Source organism: Colossoma macropomum, unplaced genomic scaffold, assembly GCF_904425465.1.
Source record: "Colossoma macropomum unplaced genomic scaffold, Colossoma_macropomum, whole genome shotgun sequence".
NCBI lineage: Eukaryota > Metazoa > Chordata > Actinopteri > Characiformes > Serrasalmidae > Colossoma > Colossoma macropomum.
Window position 1 is genome coordinate 32,931,391 of NW_023494804.1, and position 15,578 is coordinate 32,946,968.

Sequence of the window (15,578 nt, forward strand, 5' to 3'; positions counted from 1 at the left end):
CAAGTGCATGTAAACGTGTTGACCGGATTACTGACAAAATCTGATTTTCTGCAGTTAATTAAGTGCATGTAAACAACCAAAACATTTTTTTTTTGGTGCAAATATGTTTTCATAGTTTTGGTGCTAACATTGGTAGTGACAAAATGGAATGTTCAATCCATTATTATGATAGAGTAAACAGTATTAAGGTATAGGGTCACTCAAAGCACACACAGTCTAAAGTCCAGGTCAGTTTGAATAAAGTCTGAAATAGGAGTCCTGAACTCTGAACCAATTCGGTGGGATGATCAATAATATTTTATAAATGAAGCCCTTGGTCCCCACAAAGATCTGTAAACACAGCCACACATACACATCAACACATTGTCATAGTCTTGATTATACGAGTGCTTTCTACTGAACTCTGTATTATTGTTGCTAACCTTAGACCTGGTCCCAAACCCTAAACATGAGGAAAAACATCTTCTAGCCCTCAGTTTTTTCAAATGAAAGCTGCAGCAGTTGAGGAAAAGCATTTCTCCTCCATACAATGTCAGAAGTGTTCTCTTCTTGTGGGGTTTGGTCCCCACAAAGCGAATAAAACAGGATTACTTAATTCTCTCTTTCTGTCACTCACTCACAGACACAGGCCACTGCAGCCCCCTCGATCTCAAACACACTTTAATTCTTTTATTGGTCAAGGACGAACGAAACTGCTGATGGTTTTGTTTTGGACCGCGTTTGACAAAATGCAGTTGATTTTGAAGCGAGCTGGACTGGAACAATCGATAAAGCAGTAGAATTAAATTCAGGATGAGTCATCAGGCCAAGACTGAATGGAATTCCATTCCAATGACATTTCATTCCTCTAGGTGCACAAAATATCTGCAGTCCCTCTTCTCTTTTTTCCTCTTCTAACCTCCTTTAAGGCACACTGGCTTTTTGTCAGTGAAACTGCATGAGTGCAGGTGCATTCATAACAAAGGCATTAGCCATAAAAACAGTTCTGCATCACAGATTTCCAGAGCTACTAAAACTTGCATGTGAAAATTTGCATGGAGTTAGACTTCGATGAACTTTGACATATGAATTCACATCCTTTGGCTGCAGGGACCTCGAATGGGACGGGTTTTAGCACTTAAGATCTAAAATTGAGGGAAAGCTAATTTTATCCGTGTCTAAACACAAATCTTAGAACATTTCTTTCACAATGGCTATAAATAAGCACATTAAAGAGAGACTGTATCAGTTACACAGTCAGGAGACTGTATTAGGTGTATAGGTGCTCTTTACTTTTGTATGCCAGTTTACTAGCTGCTTAAGTTAGCTGCTTGGCTAACAGCTGCTGCATGCACCAGTTATACCGTTGCCGCTGACCACGCCAGTTACCGTACAGTTTTTGCAACTCATTGTGCAGCACTGTGCTCTTGTGATAATATAATGATACAGTTTAATTATGTTCACTTTGTGTTTTTACTGCTTATAGTATATAGGGGACCTTTATTGTCACCAACCCACTGGTGCAGCCTTAGTCAGACATATTTCACTAGGAGATGTAAACTGCAAGATTCTAGTGTGACTGCAGGTTAAAGCAGTGGTTGGCAATGCTAGGGTTAATGCTGCGTTCACATGTTTGCAGTAGACAACAACAAACCATATATTCCGAATTCTTCCACCGGCAGCAGTGCGCAAAACATCCCATTATGAGTTCAATTTTCCTAACTTTTGCCAACATCCACAGAAGTGAAGTAAACTAGATTTTCTGGAAGCCATGGATGCCAAACTTCTCATTGTTGAATTCCACACAAACAAACAAAATCATAAAATCTACACCGCTAAAGCTCTGCTAAAGCCATCATTGGCTGCATGCAAACTGTGAAGTGTGGAGCAGCATTTTTTTTTCAATGTAAACATATGAATGCAGTGTGAAGTACAAAGTAATGTAAGGTGAGTTTTTCCAGTTTAAAGGTAACGTAACACATCACACTTTAAATTCATGTAATCAAATTGCAGTAATTACTTGCATTACTCATATAGATAGATAGATCTTTACTGTCAAAACAATGAAAAACCCTTTAGCAGCTCTAGAATTGACAGGAAAGACATGAACGAAAAGAAATAAAGATAAATAAGGACATAAATATGAATACAATAGGTAGGATATACAACATACTAGTGCAACATTAAATGATGTATAGTGCAAAATGAAAGTGTCTGTCGTTTGCGGGTGCATGTGCTGCCTGCAACAGCTGACTGTGGGCAATCTGTCAAAGCATCTAATCATGCTAATATGAAAACGATGCACAAAGACGCTACAGACGAGAGAGCCCCAGTGTGATGATGTCAGAGGCCAGGACACTGTCTAAGACATTACACCTCATTAATAAGAGACATTGTAGGAGATTAATAAATGTGTACACTTACCTTGAATCCAGAGAAATGGTGGCGCAGGGGTCTTTATTATCTTATAAGAGCTGGGTGATGTCACAGCTGTCCTGTAGAGGGGGAGCAAAGCTGGAGTAAAACCTGTAGAAAGAAAACAGAGTTATCTAAAAAAGAGTAACTGAGCTACATTACCAGGCTGAAGTGGCACAAATCCGATTTTGTACCTTAAAGAGACACGTCTGATTGTTTTCAGAGCTGTGTGGACACGCAAATCTGATCTTTTCGAATCAGATCTGATTCACTTTGGCTGTGTTCACATTACAAGACTCATTTCACATTTTTTTTTCTGATTTTTTTGCTCAGATTTAATTTGGTGGTCCTAAATCTGATCCGTATCTGATTTGTGGCCATGCGATCTTGAGAAAATTCAGATCGGAATTCATGTTAGAGAATCCCATACACACAAAAACTGTCAGACCTTTAGTCGTTTATTTCATTACCAAGTAAAAGTCTGTGTGGAAACACGTTTCAACTTCAAGCATTTAATCAAGTGAATGTCATGAAAAAAGCTTTTTTAATGTGTGCTTAGATCGAGGAGGGACGCCTGTGGTTCCAGCTGGACTGCGATAACAGCCTGGACATCTTGGGCATATCGGGTCGTCCCATCAACGATGGCTCCTGGCACGCAGTGACCCTTGAGCTGACCCGCAACTACACACTACTCTCTCTGGATGATAGCTACGTAGAGCGCCGGCGGGCCGCTCGGGCCCCCGTCCACCTCTGGCCGCTGGCCGCCGACGGCTCGCTGTTCTTCGGGGCGCAGGTGGTGCGTGGGCCGGCGTCGGCTGGAGGCGGGCAGGGACCCCCGCGTCCGCGGGACGGCTTCCAGGGCTGCCTGGGCGCGGCCGTGCTGAATGGAAATGAGCTCCCACTGCAGAACAAGAGGAGCCGCTACGCAGAGGTGGCCGCCCTCAGTGAGGTAAAGCTGGGCTGTGTGCTGTACCCTGACCCCTGCCTCGGAGCGCCCTGCCAGAACAGAGCCACATGCGCCAGCATGCCCTCTGGTGGTAAGACGTGGAACTGTGTTGTGTGTGACGGTTTTTGCTGCATTCGCATGCTAATTGGATGGTCCTGTTTCACACCTGTAAAGTCTTGGCATTAGGTGCTTTGTAGTCAGATGAAAGGTTAGATAATTATCTAGTTTAATCTGTTTTGATTAACATTTTCCTGCAATGTAATAATGTACATACTAATGTTCAAAAGTCTGGAATCACTGTTTTCAATAATGCAAAAACTTATCTGGTTGCAGATTTTCACTGTCAAAGCAAAACTTTGTATCTCCATTTTTCACGTTTTTACATAATTTCAAAGTTCCAGCTGCCAATTACATTCAAAATTTCAAGACAAACGTATTGATAGAAACAACCCAAAATGACTGTTACAATAATTTACATCAAAACTTACTTACAAACTTACAAAAGTTACATACAAAGTAGTAAAAAAAGTAAAAGATTCTAATTAGATCCTGACCAATATGTCAGTTAGCTGATAATATTAGTTGTTACTGAAGACTAGCAGTTTTAACAGAACCAGAGAATATATCGCCAATAATGCACTGATAATTAGCAGCTTTTTGGTTGTGATCTCCCAAAAATAGGGCAAAACCCTATAAGTCTGTGCTACTGTGCTATACTATAAGGTATGTTGGTTAGGCCCAAATTATAATCTGATACTTGTACTGTGTAACTTCTGAGGGTTCAAACGATTAGCTTGAAGCTGTAAGACTGCTGACAAAATATTATATGGCTAATTACAGTATTATTTATCAAGTAATAACTTTTGTTGTTCCCAAATATAATAAATGTATATTGTAAATGTAAATTTGATCAGTATAAGGATTAGTATGACATGTGACACCAAACATAGGTGTTTAAGTTAAGTTGCATTTAAGTCGCATTCAGAAAAGTAAATAGCCCTGTACCCTTTCGCCGTGGCATGATGAAAGTTAAAGATCGGTAACAAGTTAGAAACACAGGAATCAGAATTGTTTACAAAGTTTCCCCCTGTAATTGCCACATGTGCAATTTGTATTTACAATAATTGTGATGTATATGAAGGCATGTGTACAGCAGTGGTTCCCACCCCTGGTCCTGGTGTCTCCTTGTCTTGCACAGTTTGGTGATCCAAATAATTAGCCTTTCCTGAGTTGATATAGGTGTCTAGAGAAAGGAAAACTCGAAATGTTCAGGACAGGGTTTTCCATATTTCTACTGTTTTCCACAATTCAGAATGAAGGTATTATAAAAGATGTGAGCTGCGTTTTAAAGGTACATACCTCATTTTAGCAGCCACCTGGGATACCACAATAACGGCCTTGCAGCACCTTAGCAGCCACCTGGGATACCATAGCAACAGCCTAGCAAACTCTTAGCAGCTGCCTGGTATATCATAGTAACGGCCTAACGACACTTTGATAACCACCTAATATAGCAATATCTTAGCAACCACCAAGCAAGGCCCTAACAACAAGCTGGAATACCATAGCAACCTCGTAGCAACTATCTGGAATTACCATATTAATCCGATTAAGTCATCGAAAACAGTCGACAGTTTTCTGCAGCTGCTTTAACTTTTGAAACATTATTAACTGGCTTTGTCAGCCAACTTAAACTTTTTTCATGAACTTTTCCTTTTCAAATTAAAATTTCAGTTCATTGAATATTCAGGAACTTCAGGTGGGTCTAGTTAGAGCTGCAGTAAAACTCTGCACAACAACAGAGAATCAGTTGATCGAACTCTATCGCTGCAGACATCCCGTTCCATATTAATACACATTACTGTCTGTTATCTCTTCAAAAATGTGTATTTTACTGAACTTTTACTGAACTTTCTGAACCTTTGGCCTGGATACCTGTCATATTGTCTAATCATCATGCTTGTGACCCCACAGCGTTTTCCTGCGGCTGCCCCCCGCAGTACACCGGAGCCCGCTGTGAGACAGAGGTCACGTCCTGCGTTCCCACGCCCTGTCAGAACGGAGGAGACTGCAAAGCAGTGGGCAACACCTTCCTGTGCGGCTGCCCCAAAGGCTTCACTGGACTCATGTAAGGGAATCATTTTCTGCTAAATGACACACCGCACTCTCAAAACAGAAAAAAATAATGAAAGCAATATTAGTGTTTTATTTTTTAACACATCTGCATGTCCAGTTAAAGGTCCCAGAAAACTGAAAACGGAATTTATATGAAGTATATACATGGCATGCCATTTAGGAAATTATTTATATATATATATATATATATATATATATATATATATATATATATATATATATATATATATATTGACTGAAAACCCTGAATATATGGAATGAAACCTGAGAATATGGAATGAAACTCTCTCTCTCTCTCTCTCTCTCTCTATATATATATATATATATATATATATATATATATATATAGCCCAATCATGTTGAAGGTGTGTTTCAACCTGAACTGCTTTTTGAATGAGACATAATTCAAGAGAGACAATTAAAATGGAGTTTATCTGCATACAGTGCAGTGCAAAAGTCCAAAGCAAATTCTATACAGCCATTTATCTGGACAACGAGTGAGTTCTTCCTTAAAAAAACACTTATAACATTAGAATTAATTGCTGTTGTCAGAAGAAAACCTCATATCTCCAAAATGATAACTTTACAGGAGAAGGAAAAAACCTGCTTTACTTTTAATGTAAGTCAATGGAACCAGACATTTTTCCAAGTCATTCTGGGACATTTACTTTGGTCCATTCTTAATCAAATGTACACACAATGTAAAGAGTAACAGGCATTTTCAAATTATGTCAAAAACTGAACAACGATAAAAATGGAGATGCGAGGTTTTGTTCCGACAGCAGCGAAATGCAGACGTTAATGCAGTGACTTCTTATTTTCAGAAAAGTGTCTGAAGAATTCCAGATTTCTCCTGGTTGTCCTCAGCCATTCCATGGAGTTTTTTCAAATCCATTACCAGCACTACTCATTTAATATAATGAAGTATTGATTAGACAGTCTAGGTACTGGCTGATTATTATAATTAAAACTGGGCTGTCATGAGGACAGGTTTGGAAATGATTGTGAACATACTGACAAACCTAAAATCATGACTTATTATATAAATGTTTTGCATTTAGTGTTTATGTCTAATATTACTGTTTTCCTGAGCAAATAAATGCTTACTGACCAGATAAAAAACTTTAAAAAATCATTACCGGGCCTCATATTGGTGCTCTGTGCTTAGACTTTGATTGCAATGCAATTTATTGACGGTCTCTGAGCTTTCAGTGGTTACGGCAGTGCAAAGAAATGAACGTGGACATGTTGGAAGCTTAAGAGGCGTTCATTTCAGATAAAAGCCAAGTGGGAGTTGAACATTGACTTACTTCAGCATGATAGAAAAGTTATATATATATATATATATATATATATATATATATATATATATATATATACATAAATATATATTTAAGCAATAGAACACTCGAGGGAGCGTGTTATCGCGAAATAACATCACAGCTGTGATTTGGTCGCCATAGATCTTCACAGCCGTGATGTTATTGGCGATAACACACTCCTCGAGTGATCTATTGCTTTTATACTACAGTTAAATTAATAAAGTAATAAATTAATAAACTGGGCCGTGAACGCGGCGTTTAATATGTTTTAATGTTCGCAGTTCCTTCACCAAATTATAGTTCCTTAACAAGCAGCTTGTTGCTACATCAGAGTAACGAGCTCCGCCCACTCGCTACACAGCCGGCATTTTCAAATTAGGAAAAACTGAAAACAATAAAAATAGAGATCTGAGGTGTTTCGTCATATCCTGCTAATAATCACCCTGTTTTTATAATGTACCTGTTATCTGATTACTGTCTTTTTTCCTGTAATTGTACAGTAACATTATTTATATCCTGGTTATGTAGCTCCGTTACACGTATTGCTTTACTGCCCAGTCCTGGTGATGCTCATATTGAATCATTTGAACCATTTGAGCAAAATGAATCAGTTGCTCTGATCAGATTACTTGATTGCACGTATAATTTCTCTCCAGGACGTAGCATAATAAAGACTTTCTCACTGCAGATACATTTTTTCCTCATGAACATACTGATGCGACGTCACACCTTATACATATTTTTATGCACATGGAGTTGAACATGTTTTGCTGTGTGCTTCTTCATTTATACATAAGAATAAAACACATGTAATCAGTACTGTAGCATCCAGAATTGAGGATACAGAGAATGTGTGTTTTAAGCCGTTTCGAAACACTGAGAGTTTTAAAAGAATCGATGATTATCTTTTTTGTCCTTTTTATGATTATTTATATTACTTAGAGGCACAATAATAAAAACAGCCCGTTAATTTTAAAGAGAGGTTGGAGAGTGGTCATGTAAAAATGAATTATGTCTGATATTGGTCCTTACAAGGGCTTACAGACCTTGTAAGTGGACTTCAGGAGAAAAAATTAAATGTAGGCTGTGGGCCCTTTAAGGACTTGGTGTTAAGTTTAACACAACCAATATATTCTCTTATTAACACACTCACTTAAGAATGCGTTCTGCTTGCACAGTCAGTGTCAGAGACGTGTGTCCAGCTCTAAATGATTAACAAAATCATTTACTCCACATGCAGTTGAATTCAATATTTTACCAATTCATTTGATTTCTTCCCAAATTTGCATTCGGCAAAAGTCAAACATTAGTTTTGATGTTTGAACACAGAGTCTGTTGAAGTCAAGATGAGACGGAAAGTATAAACAGATTTAAGATAATGTAACAGTCTTTTATACACATACACACTCAGTCAGCACTCAGTCTGTGCACCTCCCGCGCGTATGCACACACATAAATATGCATACACACACTTACACGCTGCGTCTAATCCCTCATTTCATTTCATTTCATGTGGCGCTTATTCTTAATTAAGTTCCTCATAATATCTTTATGGCTGGAAATGATTATTGAGGGATATTGCATTAATTAGAGCTCTGTGATTGCTTCCATAGTAATGAGTCACGGAATTTGGGGTGAGTAGAGAGTGTTTGTCCATTAGAGGGCAGCAGTGCAGTTGATTTCTCTGTTGAGCTATGTGGACAGTGGACAGTCATATGCAAAAGTTTGTGCACCTCGGTTAAATTCCAGTAATGTTATACAAATGTTTTGTTGATTTTGTAAGAGAAAGTAAGTGAACAGATCCTCTACACAGAAAACACCCGGTAATGCACAGTTACTGTTTACTGAAGTTATATATTGATGGGTCATTCACGTCCACTTTTCTGTGTATCCATAGGAGTCACTGGTGTTACCTTTCTTATTTCTTTGTCTGATTTTATAGTTTTTTTAAATATATATATATATATATATATATATATATGTATATGTATATATATATATATATATATATATATATATATATATGTATATGTATATGTATATATATATATTAGTCAGTTTATACCTGAGCTATATAAAGCCAAAGTAGAGAGAGCAGCAGCAGGGCCAAGAAATGTAATCATTGGTCAAGACCACGGTGACCACACCACATCTTTTGTCCTCCATTGCTGTGGCTGCTGATTATGTTAACTTCTGTGATGTTTTAAGTCACGTTGGCTAAATTTATAGGGGTCGTTCTACAGAAACGTCCACTTTTTTATCTGTCCATAAGAGTCACTGGTGTTACTGATCGTCACGGGTGTTACACATAAGAAAAGTAACTCCAGAGACATTTTTAATTAAAAATGCATTTTACAAAATGGCTGCTACAGAGCAATCATGGAATATCCACCAAAATATGTAATTTAATCCATTTGTATTCTATTTTTTCATAATAACCTAAGAATAAAGTCGGTCACACCAGTGACTTCAGCTGAAAGTCTTCATATGAAATCATGAGCTAAATGAGAAAATCTCTGATAACTGAAAGACACAGTGGACTCACCATGTGCTTTTCTTCATAGATCCTCAGAAAACAGGTAAAAAGAAGTCAAGTGATGTCATCAGCGTGACCTTTATTTCAGAATAAGAGATTTTTTGTTACTCAGTAACACCAGTGACACGACTCCCGGGGGACCACAACTTTCATTATATATTTTATAATATTTGTTTGGTCTTTGTTTTCTTTATATAATTTAATTTATATATTCCACAGTCATGTATAGATTATGGCAGTTAAAATGGCAGGATGTGTTTTTTCTTCAAAATATGGCCTCAGCCTTCACACATGACTGTGGGGACGAGCTCTTCTGTGGTGCTTGGAATTCTAGATGATCGATTTAAAAACCAAATATTGCTAAATTGAGGCTCAAGAAGGTGTAACTGTTAAAATAACTTTTTGTTTTATTTTAAAATATGAATAAATTGTAACCTGTAACAGGTTTAAGTGTAATATATCTGTAAACTCTAGGGACACAAAAATGGACGTTTCTGTAGACTGACCCTGATAAAAAAAATGACAAAATGTAAAATGTGCAAATTCATTTCAGTTTGTGAAATTTCTGTTCTGCTAGGTCTGTCCACATTAATGTGCACATTTATGTGGACAGTTATGGCACATTTTATATTTTATTTTTTATTTTTTCCAAATACATTAATCTGCATTAACATTTGCAGACAAATGCCATATTTAATTATGCTCTCTTTAGAGGATGTGTTCAAAATCAGCAACACATTTAATTTGAGAGGAGGTGTTTAAAGTTTTCCGTGTCACATGATTTTTCCTGTTGTGGCCGCCATATTTGGGACCGCATTTCTGGTTTTGCTGCTCTGCACAAACTTAACTAGAGGTGAAAGACGGCTAAAATTACTCTCCTTACTTTGGAAGAGAAAAACGTTCCTCAATAAAGTCGATAAAACAGTCTGTGATCCTCCTGCTCCCACTTAAGCTGGCAGAAAGCTACCAAATTTGTGTTTTCCTGATATATTTATCTCATACTCAGCCCCTCTCCCTATTCTGGAGAGTCTCTCACAGCATTTAAAAGCACAGAAGCCCACCGGCTCTTCACGTCATGGTGGGTAAAGGACCCCATGGTGTTGCATGAAGAGGAGAAAACACTCTGTCATCATAGGAGGGTAACGACATCAGCTACTTAACACAGATGTGATCAATGCTGGCCTTTAGATAACTTTAGCTGATGTTAACAGCCGAGAGATGAACAGTCGTCCCCCTAACGGAGCTGCAGACAGCCGGTATGACTTCACTCTCTGTTTCTGGAGATTTAAACGTTTGGACGTTTAGACGTTTGACGTTTGAATGGAGAAACATAAACGTTAAATGTCAGACTGAATGTCGTGGGTCGGAAAACGGCGTCCTGTTTCGACAGACGTGATTCTGTAAGTTTGCTAATGCAGTTAGTTCAGAGTTCAGCTCCAGTCCTGAAACCCCTGCACTGCATAACTGTGGTTTCCTGGTTAAAATACCTGATATTATTAGCTAATCAATCCCTTCTTGAGCTGAACGAGGTGAACAGCAGAGAAACACTAAACTATTCAGTGCAGCGGCTCCAAGCCTGGAGTGAAAACACTGAATTAAAGGTCTGTGTGTCTCTCGTCCCTCGGCTTCTGCCGCATCTTGCAGGTCAGTCATTCACAAAGCACAGCAAATTGAAGACATTGCACAGCGCAGTCACTCCCTGATTCGGTCCTCAAAACGCCGGCCACTATATAGTATGTGGACACCCCTTCTAATGTATTGAGTTCAGGTGTTTCAGCCACACCCATTGCTAACAGGTGTGAAAAATTAAGCACACAGCCATGCAGTCTCAATAGACAAACAGTGGCAGTAGAACGGGTCATACTGATGAGCTCAGTGACTCAGTAAACATGGCACTGTCGTAGGATGCCAGCTTTGCCACAAGTCGGTTTGTAAAATTTCTGTTCTGCTAGATCTGCCCCTGTAAACTGCTATCACTATGCTACTTTGCTCAGCCGCAAAGCAGTAGGCCAAGCAAACTCACAGAGCCGCTAAGTGCTGAAGTTCGTAGTGTGTAAAAATTACTTATGCGCTGGGGCATCACTCACTGCAGAGTCATCAGCACAAGAACTGTACGCCAGGAGCTTCATGAACGGGTTTCAGTGGATAATCAGCTGCACTCAAGCATAAGATCACTATGTGCATGCCGAGCGTCGACTGGAGTTGTGTAAAGCACACCGCCACTGGACTCTGGAGCAGAAGAAAGTGTTCTCTGGAATAATGAATCGTGCTTCTCTGTCTGGCAGTCTGATGGACAAATTTGGGTTTGGTGGATTCCAGGAGAACACTACCTATCAGTACACATAGTACAAACAATAAAGTTTGGTTGCGGAGGGATAGTGGTCTGATTCTGTTTTTCAGGTTTTGGGCCCTTTAGTTCCAGTGAAGGATAAAGTTAATGCTGTAGCATTCAAAGACATTTTAGACAAGTGTAAGGGTTCAGCCGGCCCCGCCTGCTGCCAGCAGAGGGCGACGGCGGCAGGGTGTCCAGCCTGCGCCGCCAGCTGCCAGCAGAGGGCGACGGCGGCACGGGGCCATAACTTCAGGGAACTCCAATTGCCAGAAGCCCACGGGCTGATTAGGCCCAACCCGACACACCTGCGAACTCCTCTACTTAAGGCCGTGGCAAACAATGGTGTTTGTCACACCTTTGTAGAAGGGTGACCGGTGTGGTAGAGAAGAGAAGAGAAGAGAAGAGAAGAGAAGAGAAGCTGTCCCAAAGCTACTTAAAGCCAAAATCGCTCAGGAGCGCCCTCTAGTGTTTGAGAAACCCGGAAGACATTTCAGTGCAGTAATTCTCCTCACTACAAGTTCTCAGGTTGTAGTTATTATGACCTTCTTCACCGTCGCCATGTTTGTTGTTGTCTGAAACCTTTTACGCTGTGCTGCCCTATATTGGATGTACTACTTAACATCCATGCCAACGTAAAGGATGCATGGAAGTATGTGGGCAGTGACGGTTACATCATTTGAAACTGACATGGTCTTTTTCATTCATTACAGGGAGTATAAATGGGCCTTTAAACAGGGTCTCTTACAAAGTTTCAGCTTCACGAAGCCAAACAAATGCAGCCATGGTTAACTCCTTTTACACGGACAGGGAACAGCTTTCTCTGTTAGCCCAGGTGTAGATACTACGATCAGTTTTTTATCTGCAAAAAAGAAGGTATCTTTCACACTGTGGACACCACAAAGGAAAAAATGACCCCAAACCAACCATCCACTTGCATCAGAAGGCTGTCTCTGATTGGTCAGAAGCTTGGCCCTGATTGGTCCAAAAGCTGTTTATGATCCAAAATCGAGAGCTTAACCTACTCAGGCGGAGGTTAGGTGTGCATCATGAGTTGCTAACATGATGTAGCCCAAAAAAGTGAATCACTGTTGTGAGACAGAAAATCCAGGGTTAGACTGAACTGAGCTTTAAGTTAGTTGGCTAAGCAAAAATGATGCTTTGTGAGACAGACCCCTGGGGGATAGGTTTAAGATTAGGTTTAGATTTTGTGTTGAAGTTAAACAGAGTTGGGGTTATGTTTAAAGGTTAGATCTAATAGAATCACATACAGTTTAAAGCTGCATTTAAAATGTCCGTATCATGGAAAATTTAATTTTCATCACTGTTTTTTGAAATAATAGTTTGGTGTAGAATGTAAACACTGTTAAAGTTTCACAAACCCAGTCCATCCAGTCCATATATGGAAGCTAAGCTGCAAAAACAGCTCGTTTTTGTGATGTCACAAAAACCAACACATTTACACAGTCTTATGCAAAAGTTTGAGCATTCTTTGTCAATTTACATGATTTTTTTTAAGTGAAAATAAGTCAATTCATCCTCAACAGAGCACAAATACTGTTTATTTTATGAATTTAACACATTGGAGGGGGAAACAAAAAAATGGCCTGTGCAAAAGTAATATGCTTTATGCTTTATGTTTTATATTTTATGTTTTATTTAAGTGTGTTCCCTGTTGAAGATACGTTATTTTCACTTAAAAATCAATAAAACTTGACCAGGAGTGTTCAAACTTTTGCATACGACTGTATATCTGCCTCTACAGCCTACAGCAGTTTAGCCCCTCCCATTCACACCAAAGTTATAAGGAGTGTTTCAGCCCGATCTGCTTTTTGAATGAGGTACAATAAAGTGCAGCCAGTCAGAACAGAGCTTATCAGTTGTCTGGATCTTCTGGATATCTTAGCTATGGTCACAAAAACTGCAAAACTAGTCTGTTTAATTCTAAAGGATAAAGAGAGGATGAAAAATTGGTGTGTAAAAAATAAAAAATAATGACTTTTTGATACATAAAACCTGCCCTAGTGCTTTAATTGTAGACATATACACTGATCAGGCATGACATGATGACCACCTCCTTGTTTCTACACTCACTGTCCATTTTATCAGCTCCACTTACTATATAGGTGCACTTTGTAGTTCTACAGTTACAGACTGTAGTCCATCTGTTTCTCTGCATACTTTGTTAGCCCCCTTTTACCCTGTTCTTCAGTGGTCAGGACCCCCATGGACCCTCACAGAGCAGGTACTATTTGGGTGGTGGATCATTCTCAGCACTGCAGTAACACTGATGTGGTGGTGGTGTGTTAGTGTGAGTTGTGCTGGTCTGAGTGGATCAGACACAGCAGTGCTGCTGGAGGTTTTAAACACCTCAGTGTCGCTGCTGGACTGAGAATAGTCCACCATCCAAAAATATCCAGCCAACAGCGTCCTGTGGGCAGCGTCCTGTGACCAACGATTAAGGACTAGAGGATGACCAACACAAACTGTGCAGCAGCAGATGAGCTATCGTCTCTGACTTTACATCTACAAGGTGGACTGACAAGGTAGGAGTGTCTAATAGAGTGGACAGTGAGTGGACACAGTGTTTAAAAAATCCAGCAGCACTGCTGGGTCTGATCCACTCGTACCAACACAACACACACTAACACACCACCACCACATCAGTGTTACTGCAGTGCTGAGAATGATCCACCACCCAAATAGTACCTGCTCTGTGAGGGTCCATGGGGGTCCTGACCACTGAAGAACAGGGTAAAAGGAGGCTAACAAAGTATGCAGAGAAACAGATGGACTACAGTCTGTAACTGTAGAACTACAAAGTGCACCTATATAGTAAGTGGAGCTGATAAAATGGACAATGAGCATAGAAACAAGGAGGTGGTCATAATGTTATGACTGATCGGTGTAAATATTCAGTGATTCATTTTTGCAATTCATCGCTCATTCAGGACCGACTGCTGTGCAAAAAACCATCAAGGAGATGATTAGGAGTGTTTCTTTCTATAGAGTATGCATCTATGAGCTAAGACATGTCTAATGGCACAGGAAAAGACTTTCCTTGCCTGAAGTGCGTGCGTTTGGGTGTGTTTGTATGATGAAATTCTAGCTTCATGTATCGTAGTGCGTCAGTCTGGGAATTGATTAAATCCATTTACATGTTTTTTATTTTGTGCACTCATCACAGAGTTATGTCATAATGTTTCTTTAGTGGTTTCAGTTTTTTTTTTTAAACCAGAAATGATCAACTTAGCACCAGGCTGGGACTTATTTTAAAAAGACATTCTGTTTACTTCCGTTCCGTGTTATTCATACATTCATGAGAGCTTTTGATCCTTTTTTTTAATAACTAACTATGATATAAGCAAAACAATTAGCACTTCCAGGCATGTTTCTTCATATTACGCACTGCAGCCTTTTACAGCTAGAGCACTTTCCAAGAATCAGAGGGGAAATCGTCTACCTCTATCTTTTTTTAAAACTTTTTTCAAAGCAGAAAATAACATTCCTAAAGTTTTTTAGCTTAGATGAAGCAATAAAAAGGTTCTATGACTTTTTGCGTAAATACTGAAGTCCCTACACTTGAGTTTCATATCACTCAGTTTACAGAAAGGCCTCTGAATTCCCTCTGAATGCAGAGTATAATTGCATTACGTAACTGTTCGGTTGTTTAAGTTATGCAACATTTAGACCATATAATTACAGCCTCTCGCATGGAAGACTTGCTTAACTTCATAGCATTTTAATCAAAAGTTTGATGTCTTTCAAAACTTTGTCCACTTTTGAACTGTGTGCTCCTCTTATCAGTGCACTTATATCTGGTGTTTGGAAATTCCCTTAATCACAGATAATTAAAAGGAAATATTACACTGTGTTTTGCACGTCGGGCACAGTGGGGGAGTTTTTTGTATGGTA

General features: G+C 39.3%; 1 protein-coding gene across 1 annotated transcript in view; it reads left to right on the forward strand.

Annotated features, from left to right (window-relative positions):
- Positions 1-15,578, forward strand: part of LOC118824364 (protocadherin Fat 3) — a 131,530-nt gene that overhangs the window by 90,919 nt on the left and 25,033 nt on the right. The window contains exons 24-25 of the mRNA XM_036594455.1: positions 2,954-3,431; positions 5,315-5,468. Coding sequence (XP_036450348.1) covers positions 2,954-3,431; positions 5,315-5,468 — 632 coding nt within the window. The remainder of the gene's footprint in view (positions 1-2,953; positions 3,432-5,314; positions 5,469-15,578) is intronic.